The sequence below is a fragment of the Tenrec ecaudatus genome, chromosome 6 (assembly GCF_050624435.1).
Source record: "Tenrec ecaudatus isolate mTenEca1 chromosome 6, mTenEca1.hap1, whole genome shotgun sequence".
Classification (NCBI taxonomy): domain Eukaryota; kingdom Metazoa; phylum Chordata; class Mammalia; order Afrosoricida; family Tenrecidae; genus Tenrec; species Tenrec ecaudatus.
Window position 1 is genome coordinate 94,672,590 of NC_134535.1, and position 14,206 is coordinate 94,686,795.

The 14,206-nt window shown below is 38.8% G+C and overlaps 1 protein-coding gene across 3 annotated transcripts in view; it reads right to left on the reverse strand.

Moving 5' to 3' along the window:
- CNTN1 (contactin 1) overlaps positions 1–14,206 on the reverse strand; it is a 392,308-nt gene that overhangs the window by 145,335 nt on the left and 232,767 nt on the right. For all 3 annotated transcript variants that reach the window (XM_075551884.1, XM_075551883.1, XM_075551882.1), the window contains exons 5-7: positions 10,994–11,126; positions 6,058–6,230; positions 3,509–3,604 (exon numbers count right to left, since the gene is read on the reverse strand). In XM_075551884.1, the coding sequence (XP_075407999.1) occupies positions 3,509–3,604; positions 6,058–6,230; positions 10,994–11,126 (402 nt within the window). The remainder of the gene's footprint in view (positions 1–3,508; positions 3,605–6,057; positions 6,231–10,993; positions 11,127–14,206) is intronic.

Genomic DNA, 14,206 nt, shown 5'->3' on the forward strand with positions numbered 1-14,206 from the left:
GAATATGCAAAGACATTCAACTGTGTGTATCACAAAAAATTATAGATAACATTTTGAAGACTGGGAATTATAGTATACTGAACTATGCTCATGCAGAACCTGTACACTAGACTAAGAGAGCAGGAGTGATTTAAAAATCAAGTCGTGTGTGTCAGGGTTATACTCTCCCCAACGTTCATTCAATCTGTAGGATGAGTAAATACTGGGAGAAACACGATATGAAGAAGAATAATACAGCATCAGTATTCGAGGCAGACGCATTCACCCGTGTGATATGCATATAGCAAAGCCTGGCTTGCTGAAAGTGAAAATGTACAACAATACTGATCAAGAAGCCCTGGTGGGGTGGTGAGTACTCATTGAGCTGCATCCTGCATGGTCACTAGTTCAATACCACCAGCTCCTCCTAAGAAAGACTTGGCTTTCCACTATTTTAAACAGTTACAGTCTCAGAAACCCACAGGGGCTCATGATGACTCAACGTTGACTTGATGGAAATGAGTTATTTTTGTTGTTGTTTTTAGGGAGGAAAAAGAATACAGCTTCAGTATCGATTACAAAACTCAAAAAACCAAACAAGACCTCTTTAGAGTATGGGAAAGAAAGGGTGTTACTATGAGGACTAAGGTGTGCCTGACCCAAGCCGTGCTATTTTCAGTTGCCCGACATGCATGTGAAACGTGAACACTGAATAAGGCAGACTGAAGAAGAATTGAGGCATTTGCATAGTGGTGCTGGCGAGTATATTGACAGTACCATGGACTGACAAAAGGACAAACAGATCTGTCTTGGAAAACACATGGCCAGGGTGCTCCTTAGAGGCAAGGATGGCAAGACTTTGTCTCACATACTTTGTACACTTTGTCAGGAAAGACCAATCCCTGGAGAAGGACATCATGGTTGTGACAGGAGAGGGAGTGAGAAAGAGGAGAACTCTCAATGAGAGGGAGTCACACAGTGGCGGCAACAATGGCTTAGATGTAATGATTGTGAGGAAGGCACCGGACCGGGCAGCATGTCATGTGGACTTGATGGGACCTAACCACCAGGAGAGCAAGTGAAGTTAGAATTGTGAGTCCAGTTCTTGCAACGCCAGAACCAGTGATCAATGGCCCTGTTTCTAGTTGTAAATAAGATCAAGATGATTACCCATATCGTGGTTTTTTTCTCTTTTCATTTGCTATCTTAAACTATACATTATCAATTTGCATAGCCTATTGTGGTCAGATTAAAAAGTGAAAGCCACAGAAACAGGGGAAAACCTGTACTGGTTTTGTTAAATATTGAGAAGAATGTTATCGGGTAACTCTTACCCACAGGGGATTCCTTTGTCTGAACAGACCAGCTGATTAGACCAGAAATTTAATTATTTAATTTATTTGCTGGTTTTTTATATAGTGTTCTGTCCTTTATCTTTCCTCCCTGCTTTGAAGGAACACCTCAGTACTTAATTAATTTTTTAAAGGAAAAATAGACAATGCATGTTTCTTTTTTTTCAATGCATGTTTCTTGAACAGAAAATGATATATTCATTAAAACAGCAATCTCACTGCCATGAATACAAACAGTAACATGATGATTGTCTTGCATCTTTAAGGATTTTAGGATTAGATTTAAGGTTGACAAGGGTTAAATTCAAATCTAGTTCTTATAGGGACTCAATGGACTATAGTCTTAGCCACATTTAATGTAGCTGCTTGCAGATGATAAAATCAACAGTCTGAAAATAAACAAACAAACAAAAAAGATATCTTTTCCTCCTTGTTACTGCTATTTATGGGCCATAGACTCCATCCAGGCTCATAGCAACCCTCTGTACAATAGAACAAAACAGCACCGGGACTGCACCGTCTTCACAGTGATTACTGTGCTTGAAACTTTGCTGGCATCACCGTGTCAGTTGGGCTCCTCCAGGGTCTTCCTCCGTTTTTGCTGGAGCTCTGAGTCACCAGGCGTGATTTCTTTTTCCAGGGGGGCTCTCTGGACAACAGGTCCAAAGTGGATTCACTGTGCCGCCATCCCAGTTCCTAAGGAGCTCCACTTCTTCCAAGACAGATTTCTGTATTCTTGTCAGTCCCCAGTACTTTCAAGATTCTTTGCTAATACCGTAATTTGAATGCATCAATGCTGCTTCCACCTTCCTTGCCACTGTCCAACTTTAATGTGCATAGAGGTGATTAAATATATATGCTCCAGATTAATGTATTCAACCCAAATGATTTACAGCAGAACATAAATTTAATGTCAATTATATAATACCATCAGAATACAAGACATGGATTTTCTTTCATATAAAATACTTGCCTAAATTATAAGATGTGAAAATTAATGAAAGTATATTGGCCTTTCATATTTCATATTAGTCCTTCAATGGCTTTTATTTTAGCCATATCAAATTAGAGAAAACATTTTCAAGGATTGAATTGGGTGACGCATTCCACTTAATGTGGTCTTTCTTCTTTCTTTCTGAAATGCATGATTATTCTTGCAGATTGGTACTGCTAAGGAGATGAATAATTTATAACATCTTAAGTCGTTTTTAGTGTTTAATTACAGTAAACAATATATGGTCGATGCTAAATTATTAATAAAATGGCTGTTTATATGCCATTCCTGGATACTGTCTATTTCAGAAATAGTTTCCAGAAAGGCTATTATATTGTTATCTATGTAAATGGAATTTTAATGAGAATATATTCCAACATAAATATTGTTTATAAACTGAAATAGTCAGAGATCTTTAGAATTAGGGCAAACTGACTAAAGAGCCAAGGAAAGAAAAAAAGAATTAACAATAGAAAGTGATACGTTATCAGGGTACATAAATATTGAGACCTATTTAATAGTAAATGTATAATTATTACAAAAAGAAAAAATGAATTTTGATTTATAGAAGCCTACACAGGCCATCCCCAGATTAAAAAGGAGTTTCATTCCTATGGTGGTCTTTAAGTTGAATGTGTATGTTAAGTTGGAACAGCTAGGTATTATTCACATCTAAAGTCAGCTGGTCATATGCATGTCTTAGGATATAGTGTACCTTTCTATAAGAGAGCCCTAGTGACACAATGGTTAAACGGGTGATACAGCTTACTCAAACACCAGCAGTCAAATTCAAATTCACCAGCTGCCATGGAGAGAGCCATTGCACTTGACTTCCATAAAGATTTGCAGCCTTGGAAACTTAGGGAACAGTTCTACTTTGTCCGATGCATTGCAATGGACTCAATAACATTGAGTAATTTTCTATATCTATATATGTTAAAAAAACTTTAAAGAAAAGTTTCCAGATACTCTAAAGCCTGTCTAACATAGTAATAGAGCAATGATAATAAAGTTTGGATGTATGTCACAAAGTAGGGCCCATTTGCTGTTATGAACTATTGTATGCGTTTTGGATTTGTGTACTATAGCTTTTGTGTGGCTTGCTTCATAACTCGGTGCATGCATTCAGATCAGACATGTGCAACCTGAAGACTGTCTGAAGTCACATAAGAAGTACATTTACCTGGAAAATGGTACGGAGGGTCACAGAGGAGGACCATTCCTTTTCCTTCTTTGACTCGAACCTCAGGACGTTCCTCGGGTGGAAACGGATCAAGGTCTAATTAGGAAAGGAAAGAGGCAGCGCTTATTTTCAGGCCAGTAGGAAGAGCAAGATTCATTAGGTTTGACCCTCCAGCATTTAACCAACAGTACGTCTCGGTCAGTTGAGTGAAGCCTATGGCAGTCAATCAGTTGTTCATCTACATTGTTGAGGTTTGCATACACCAGGGAGAAGTTCACTGGTGAACACAATCCCTATGGATATTGACAGGATCCTGCTCGATATTCTGGCAACACTGAGGATTTCAGAGATCCTAGAGATTTATAATTCTGATTTAGGAAGAATCTCAGTAAGGTTATCTCGAAATATAATGGACTCAGACAAAACCAGAGATCTATCAAAGAAAGTAATTATGAAGAAACATACTCATTTGCAGGTGATATAGTATATTCATCCCCAAGAGAGGCCTCGGATGTTAGAAAAACATATGGTAAATGGTGGGGTTTAGGTGGGATATTTCAAGGTAGCCAACTCTCCTTTTCCAATTCCATGTTGTCCCACCTTCACTCGACTATGTATTGGAAATTCCTATTTTGTGTGATTCCTTGAGCCTCTGCTATGTCATTGTTCATGTTTTACTGAGGCTCATTGTGTTTCGGTCCTACTTCTCCCCGTCCATATTTATGATCAATTCTCCCACTGTACCATCTAGATTTGACTCCTCCTAAGAGATTTATACCTCTGAAAAAAACATCGATTCTAATGGTGTCTTCTTGCCAAACGCAAATCAAACTCGCTACCATTGAGTCAATGCTGACTCATAGTGACCCCCCTGTAGGCTTCCTAGAATGTAACTGTTTACAGGAGTAGAAAGCTCAGTCTTTCCCCCAAGTTTTGAACGTGGAGTTTTCGAACTGCCCACCCTGTGCGTCACAGTCCAATGCATAAACACTACACCACCAGGGCTTCCTTCAGATCCACACTTCTTGTCTGATACTGCAGCTGAATGCTGGCCCTTCGCCTCAAATGCCTCCTTGACATTTTGCCTGGGATAACTCATGCACTCATACCACCGCAATGCGCAATAACAATTTAAATCCCCTTGATCCTTGAAATTGGTTTTTCTTCCTCATACTCCCTCATGAGTGAGAGAAGCATACTTCTGCCCTTTAACCAGATTTTACTTGAAAAACAAAATATTTAGTGTCTTTTTTGCTTCAGTGTATTGTAATAGGTCAAGTATGTCTTCAAGGATTTTTAGTCTATCGACAAGCTTGACTCTGCCTCCCTCCCTCCCTCTTGGTAAAGCACCACCTTGACGGTCTTTTGAAAAGATCATTTTCAATCTATAGCCCACTTTATAAAATATTTCCATGTGAATTCATAAAATCACATACTAGAGATCGCTGAATATACTGCCTTCAGAACAATGTCTTTCAGGGTTCCTCAAACTAGTTTGCACTGGTTCCCTCATATAAAATAATTTAATTAATTACTTTAATGTCCTCCAGCAAGAGAAATGAATATCAAGCAACATGGTTTTCGGAGGTAGGGTTTAAGCTTTGGATAGCCACATCTGTGATATTGCAATAGGTGCGATATTTCCTCCCTCCAAGAACAGATTTTTATCCAATTGAGGGTGATATTTCAATTGAAAACACGTGGGTGTTAGTACTTCCGTTGATACTCAATTTTTAAAAAACTTTTTTTTATTGTGAAGTGGGTGTCAGTTTGCGGAGCGGGTCAATCAGCTTTGCATTTAGCAGCGCTCACATATTATGAAGCCTCCTCCCCGGTACCATTACTTGCCATACTCCTCCCTGGCTTCCATTCTTTCTCCATTCCTAACTCTTCTGCACTGCATCCTGGGGTAAATGCTGCCCTTCTGGCCTTCAATGACTGACCTTTCTGAGGGGTGTGTACCTCCCTAGTGTCCTTGTTCCTCTTAGACACTTGACGGGGGTGCAGTTGAGTTTTTAGGAGCCATTTAGGGATTTTCCTAGTTTACGCTACATTATCTTTCACTATTTCAAATAGACACAAAATAGCACCCAAGATATTTCGCTTCCTAAAATGTTTTCGGCACAGTGCAATTAAGGGCCATTCCTATGATAAGACCGAAACCCTTCACAGAGCCTTCTCATATTTCTTCCCTCTTGATTTTCTCCTTATGACAGCATTTATTGATGTCAAGTATAAAGGTCAAACTTTCCTATATTTTAAGTTAAATATTTCATGAGTAGGTAACGTACCTCACTATCAGCACACTCGAACCTGTACTGGCAAAATAGCATATCTGCTTTAATACCCTACACAACAGCACTCAGGAAAGTATATTGGCACAAAAGAGTCTATTGTCACTGAGCATTGTAAAGGAAAAGAAAACCCCCAAAGAGTAGGGGGTAGCAAATTCATTCAAATGTATATAGATTATTATCAATAATTAAAACACTTTAAATTCTTAATTCACTTGAATAAACTTACCCTTTTTTAAAGTAACAATTACTTACATCCAAAGCTTAAGGTGGCTTCGATGCTTCTGACCATGCCGTAGTTGTTCGATGCTAAACAGTAGTATATCCCAGCATCTTTCTGCTTGTCTGGATTATTGATGACAAGATTTCCTCCCACCATGCTGTACCGATCACTTGTCAGATCAATATCCCCATTATTCATTCTCCATCTATGAGGAAAAAATGAATGTCATTGCAAAGGTCACAAGGCCTGGAAACAGCATGTGGGGCAATCATGGTTCTAAAATAATATAGGTCCCACTACATTTCGAAGTCAGGTGATTAATTGAGGGCTCGGGGTGATATGTCTTCACACTCTGTAATTCCGTGTCCCTGAGATCTTCATTTATAATTTAACTCGGACACATAAAGGTAAAGAGTAAAGTATAAGGCGTATTGCCTCCTTTTTTTCATAATGTATCATAAAATACAAATATTCCATTGGGTTTTGACCCATAAATTTTTGTGTGTATGAGCAATTACACATGGATTAGAAATGATAACGATGCACTAGTTAAAGCACATATATTTATCTAAAATATCAAAAGCGTTAATATAACATAAATAAAATATAATGTTTCAATATGATACTAAATATCCAAGTAGCTTTTCAAAAAAGTTGACATAAACCCATAAACCAGTAAATAGCACTCTGACCACTAGAGGTCGGTCACACACTTGGAAACGATCAGTCAATGAGCTCTGTTGTTAAGACACAAATATGCTAGAAAGTCACGATTTTCCTCCGTTTTGTGTTAGTTTTCCCTTGTGCTTTTTCACATGATTCAGGGATTATTCTTGCTAAATGGATTCCTCCCATCCCCCGTAGCACCGCTGCAAAGCGATGGAGGTGAACTACATTGCAGATAATCAGATCATTGATTGTTAGAAAGGACATTAGAAATGGACTTCCATTTCCCTGATGAGACGGGAAGAATAAATGTATATAACAGATTTCAACAGAGGTGACCAACTTCAGGATTTTATAAGCATTTTGGATCAAGGTGTTTTATTTTTAAGTTTGGTGAATGTCTTAGTGACCCCTCTGCTCACTCCCTGGCACATTCGTGATCAGGAGGGAAATCTTACTAAAGGAATATATTTTATTGAAGAAAAATTGTTGGGAAAGTCTCAGTTTTAAGTGTTTACAGTATAGATGAATTTAATGGAAACTTAGAAAACGGTATGCTTTTGCATTTTTAAAACCTACCAAATTCCCAGAGAATACCCCCTCCCCACAAATAATGACCACGTCGCCTCCAACTGAACCAGCCAATATTAAGTTGCTTGTCCAGGCAGTACATTTCTTTGTTGTGCAGTTGGAATGGGCGTGGGAGGGGGGAGATAGATATAAAACTGTACATTGCATTTACTCCAAGTTTTTATGTATTCCCTTGACGTCTTCCCAATGGATCTGATTCTGCTTTTGCTGTCATTTAGTTATTCCATTTTGGTATGTTTGGGGAACTTCACAATTTATTTTTAGGAATAAGTACAGTTTGTATTGTAATTCTTATTACTATGGGGCTTGGGCAAGATCACGGAAAGAGCTGTAATCACAAACCTGATTGAGTGGGAATTGAAGCTCCTGCTGGACCTCTTACGATATTATCACAAATACCAAATTATCACAGAATCTGCTACAAATGTACAACTACCAAGGGAATGACAGATTGTCTTACTAAGAATAGTATCGCTTGTCCTGAATATTAAGGTTATGTGATTTTTATTAATTTTTAAACAGTTTGATTGGAACATAATCCTACAATTCAATAGTTCAAGCACATCAAGAAGACTTGTACAATCGTTACCACAATGAATTTTAGAATAGTTTTGTCTTTTTTGTACTCCTTGTTAGTAGCTCGCCATACCACTCTACCGCCACCCCCACCATTACTCCAGTTTGTCTCTATAGATTCACCCATCCTTGATTTCATATACTGAAAAACATATGAAAACAGAGAAACAAAAAAGTTAACAACAATAACAAAAGGAAATAGAGAAAATTCTCAATTGAAAATATTAAAAATTAAAACAACGACAAAATGGTCAAAAGGAGAGCAATGATAAGGTGCTCAATTGTAGCCTAGCTCCACCTGCCATCATCTACGTTCCAATGTAATCTGCACCATAGTCAGGCTATTCACATCTGTGCTCTATGCTCAGAGGGAATTCACTGGAAGCTTAATCCACTTGTGTCTACTTCCTTCTTACTTTTTTAAAAAAAGTGATACAAGTATTAAATGGCTCAAAAAGGTAGTCAAATATAAGACACTACATTTTCACCTAACTAGACCTACTATGAGTGTCTCTACAATGCTCTCTGTCTATAAAGATCTCTGGTGACACAGTGGTTACAAGCTGCAAACTGGGCTGCTAACTATAAGGTCAGCAGTTTGAAACCACCTGCAGCTCTAAGGACCTTTCTACTCCCAGAAAGCGTTACAGTCTCCAAAACTCCCATGGGCAATTCTACCCCGTCAGAAGGCATTCACTGGAAGCTCAATCTATGTGTGGCCTCTGCACATGGACTGTGGGTAAAAGCACCTTTAAAACTTCAAGCATTCTTGTTTATCAGAGTGGCTGCATTATGAGATGGTATTTGTTGGCTGTCAAAAACAGGCTGCTTTGATAGCAGCACGAAATATCGATTTTCTTCCAGCTCCATACATCAGTGTGTGACTACTCAAGACAAACATGCCCTGGGAACTTCAGTGCTTAGGTCACTTTTGAGAAGTATGTGTTGATGCATTTACCCAGAAAAACTTTCCTTCTTCCTGGGGCTGTTTTGGGAAAGGATAGGACAATGAGAAGCAGGAGCCTCCAAGACAGCCCAGGTGAATCTCTAAGGTTCCAGCTATGAATGTGAAAGACAGTGTCACGGAATAATGTTACTTCCCCTTAGTGAATCTGATTCCATCTTGAATGTCACATAAAGAATAAGCAATACTGAAATAGCTTTTGAGATTCTACCAACCTTTCTAGATATATAAACGTGTTGTTGTTAAGTTTATTCCACAATAAGCAACCTTACAGAACAGAGCAACCTGATAGGACAGAGATTTCCAAGGCTGTAATCTTTATGTCAACCTCTGTCTCCCTCAGAGGAGCTGGTGAGTTTGGACTGACAGCATTTGTTAGCAGTTGAGTACTTCACCACGGCTTCACCATGACTATATATATATTCATATACATCATAAACACACACAGATAGTGAAAATATATATGCACTTATTTCTGGAATCACTAAACATATTTCTGTCCTGAATCTGTGATTGATTATTTCTTAAGCAAGCCAATTAACTTCCTTCTTAGATTCCTCCTCTGTAAAATTCTGTGCTTGGATCAGATCTCCTCTCCAACATCTATTAGCTAGACTATACCCTGGCCTTGATTACACGCTTGCACTTGTCAAACCTATGGCTTGGCTTCTAGGTAGAAATAAATCCATTCCATCAAAGATTTTCAAAACAAAAGTGTTATTTATAATTGACAAAAGTATCTGCTTACATGGCCCTCCCATGCATAAAATTAAAATAATAAATCAAATTTCAAAGGTTGGTGACTTTGAATACAAATTTATATTGTATTTTGAGAAATAATTTTCCAATAGCCAGAGGAAAGACAATTAGTAATTAGAAGTAAATGGAGTGAGGTGATGGTGGAAAACTTGTCTTTGATAGTCTTTTGTAACCATGATTTCTTTTTCTATCTAGAAATCTATTATTAAAATTAACCTTCTTGAGCGACAACCTTCAATTAATTCAGAAGACATTAATGCACCAGAGCCTCAATTTCCTCATCAATCACTTTCTTTGTCTTCATGTTACTATTTTCATGTAAATTTCAAAGTCATTGACATTTGGTTAATTTCTAAAATCTTATTCAAGAGTATACTTTTTTGAACATTTGAAGCAAGAAAGTCCATTGTTTATTTTTGAAATGTGTCAATCTACAATATAGACCAAGATATGTTTCTACAGATTATCTTGAGGGTAGAGACGATTTAGAATTGTCTGTTTTGTACAATATAGATTTGATACTACTGCAAAAAGTCGTGTTTTCTAGAGTGCTGAAGGCAAGCACATTGAACACAGTTATTGTATGCCCATATGCAAATTCATGCTAATCCTGTGTGCTTTCCATCCTCTGGAGGTTTGAAAGGAGCCCTGGTGGCATGGTGGTTCAAGAATCTGGCCGCTGAGTAAACGCTCTGCTGTTGCAGGCCCGGGGGACGAGGTGGCAGTGCCCTCTGCTTTTGTAAAGTCTGACCGCCTTGCACACCTTACTGTGCAGTGCTACTGTCCTGCAGGGCCGCTGGGAGTTGGAGTCGATTTCATAGCTCTGGGTTTGATTTCATGGATTTGTAGGTATGAGTTATTAAAATCAATGCCTATAATATTTCTTCCCCTCAAATCTACATTTTTAATGTGCATGATTTTGGATCCCTTTGCGTACTACAGGAGCCCTGGCCGCATAGTCTTTGTGTGCTGGGCTACCAAGTGCAAAGCCAGCAGTTTGAAGCCACCCGTTTCTACTTGGGAGAAAAGCCTGCAGGACTTGCTACTGCCACAGAGAGCTCTACTCTGGCCTGCCGGGTCGCTCTGAGGGGCATGTACGTACGCCAAGGCAGGTGCATCCTTAATAACAGAATCTCCCTGCAACGGTTTGTAAATGAGCAGTGTCGCCTGTCTCATGGCTGTGCAGGAGCTAATAGTCAATGAGTTAATTGTCTATGCTCAAGAAAACAGGTTATCTATTTGTCTATTAGACAATTTCAATTTTTTACGGTTGCTATGACCACATCTTTGTTAATGTCCCATTGTTGTGCTTATATTTGTTGGTTTCTCTTTTCTATCAAGATAGTGTCCCAAAGGTCGGATTGTCATCCGTAGTCAGATGCCCCAGGTAAAAAGAACAAGAGGTGCTTTACTTGTAAACCGGGAAAGGGCTGGCTCGGGCCCGGCAGTTGAGCGAAACTTTCCCTTCCGGTGATTCCTCCGGGTAAACAGTATTAATTGGTTGCTCTTCAAAAATTGGTCCAAATCCTTTGTCTTCCTCAGACACTGTAAGATAAAAATAAAATAATTTTACCATGTGTTCTATAAATTAGAGAAAATGTGGACCTGTTGAACAAAACTCCTTGAAGCAAAAGTCTGAGAAACAGAATCTCAATTTTCATTCAAAGCATGGGTTGTTTTCCTCCAGTTCGTTCTTTTAAGACACGCTCAGTCTCTTCTTAAAATCCCCTCGGCTCAATTCCTATCACCACCCCCTACAGCCCTGCAAAGTATCTGGTGTTCAGCCATGCACTCTTGCTTGTGATTCTTCAAACAAGCCATGTTTACACGAGTGTGCTATTGTACACTAACTGTTCCTCTTCCTGAAATCACCACCCGCATTTCTTCTACGTCCAACATTTGCGGTCCTTTATGAGCTTCTCTTAGAGGGCCACTGTGACTCCTCCTGGCTTTAGCTCATCTTTTCCTACGGTCCCTTAATCCTCTCTATAGGGTCTGGTACCTCAAGTGCCTATTATGATCATGGTTGAGCTTTCTCTTCCACTGCGTTGTGAATGCTTGGGCACTGCGTTGTGAATGCTTGAGCACTGCGTTGTGAATGCTTGGGCACTGCGTTGTGAATGTGGGCCACTGTCTTGCTAACTACCTGTAGCTTGCAACAAGCTGGGCGCCAATAAATAGATGAGTTCCTAGCTCCTGGGGGAAGACTAGCTCCTTTCTTGAATCAGCTCTTATTCATTGATTGTCAAAGCTTGTGATGATCCCTGGTACTGAGAAACATCTGAAACAATCCATAAACCCCTAACAGAGAAATGAGAGCCATCACAACTGTCTACCCACATTGGCAAGTGCTGTTCCCGACAACGTCGCCTCCCTGGAAGAAAAGAGACACACGAGCTAAAAGGAGCATTAGAGAACCACTCACATGTCATCAGTGTGAGAGCGTTTACAACGCAAACTAAAAACCACATGTCCCTCAATGAAGCTAATGATTTGGGGGGGAAGTGGTGGGGAGGGCAGAAAGAGTGCGGCATTTTTACTTAGGGGTCATTGGAATAACCCAGCTACATTAAAGTCTTGGTCCACTGATCCAAAAATACTTTCAAGAGAAAATTCAAGACAATTGTCATGTAGACATTTTGTCTTCTCTCTCATCAACCTTCCTAACAACCCTATGGAGTCACCAAGAGTTGCAATCACCTTGAGGGCAGCGCTATTGTTTTGTTTGTTTTTATTGTGTACTTCACTGAGGAGTGCTTTGTCCCAGCTTCCTTTGGCAGAGAGTTTCCTTATGTCATTTGAAGCTTGCCTCGGAGAAGCAAACATACACAAAGCACAGGTCATCAGTGGATGGGAGGTGAGTGTGTGTTTAGGGGATGTTGAGTTTATACTAATGGTCGCAGAGGAATCTGGAAAATAAAAGTCAGAATGGTGGCATAACTGGAAGAATGCAGCCAGTATTACTGAATTTGACATTTAGAAACAATTACGTTGCCATGTGTTTTGTGAACGTGTGCATAGTCTCACCACAGTTTTTAAAAAAGCATTATTAAACAGTATGCCTTTTGGAAAAGTGCTTAATCCTTCCAAGGCTCAATATCCTAGTTTATAAGATAGGGATAATAATTGAATCTATCACATAGGTTTATTGAGAGAAATTCTTTGAGATAATGTATGTGTAGTAGTGTCTCTGTCACAAGTGCTGATTTTGCCAATATTCTCATGAGTTTACCAGTTCTTTAAATTTTTAATTTATATTTATGCATATCAAAGCATAAAATAACCACAGAGCTATGAAAACCAGAAGTTGGAGTTTTATTTATTCTTATAGATGCAGTACTATGTTGGTTTCATGTCATTTGTGGGTACTCCACATGCTTCTCATGTAAATAGAGGGTTAACAGAATCCATAGCTGTTTCTCACAGTGTGAAGCATTAAGTTCTTGACACTGCAAATCTTTCAAAGACAGAGGATTTCTTTTTAGTTAGAATTTGATGAAATTATCATTCAAAAGTTTGCAAGTATCAATCATATTCTGGAATCACAGAAAGGAGATTTCAGAGAGCAAATACACTGATGGGCCAGGATAAAGGAAACAGGACCTGAGGCCCGCCTCGGCATTCAGTTCAACACGCTCTGGTTTGTGCGAGCCACTCCGTTGTTGGAAATACTGATTTCAATTTGAATTGCATCCAACTCAAAGGTTTTGTAAATCCTAAATTCTATCTATGCCTGTGGTTATAAATCCATGTGTTGGAAAGGGTTATCCTTGTTTTGTTAATGAGGCAGGATTAGTATGGGGTACATCCTGAGTCAATCTCTTCTGAGATATACTCATAAAAATGTTAACCAAACAAGGAGAGAGAGAGAGAGAGAGAGACTCTAGTTGCATATTGTTCTTGGGCCTAACATACAAATGCTGCTTTCTACTTTGCTTCAAATGCTTCTCTTAATCATGACAATGTGTTTGTCCTTTCAGAACATGACAATGTGCTTGGGGAAAATAAAGAAGGAATCCAACATCCCTGATAACTGACATTTTCATTTGGCACTCACGGTCTACATTTTTCAACCTCTGACCCCACAATGACCGTTTTCGTCTGTGCTGTCATGCGCATGTTTCTTTCCATTAGACAACTTCTTTCCATTTCTTGAGTCTCTCTAATTTTCTGACTGTGGCACCTTAGATGAGAATGCCTGCCTTTCTAGATATCCTGTTCTTTCCTACGTCACATAATAATTCTGGACAATAGGATAAGGAATGGTACTTCAAGGAGAGGTTAAGGAATGAGATGAAATGAAATGGGTTCTGTTTGTGTATAAAACTGTTAAATAGAAAACAAATGATGTGCTGTGAAACCCTTCACCCAATTCATAACAAAAGTTTGAGAAAATAACTTTTGTCAATATATACAAATTCTCTTCTTGACAATTATTGCAATTCACACCTTACCTTCTTTTTAATGATTATGTTAGTGTGAAATGTTTGAAGCATTATTAAAAAAATTTAAATAGGCAAAATTTTTAGAAAACAAAAAAATTCTCTTCTGGGGATGCTGAAGCTCATAATTATCTTCTAATTGCATTATACTAGTAATCATAAGTCTGATGATGATGATGCCAT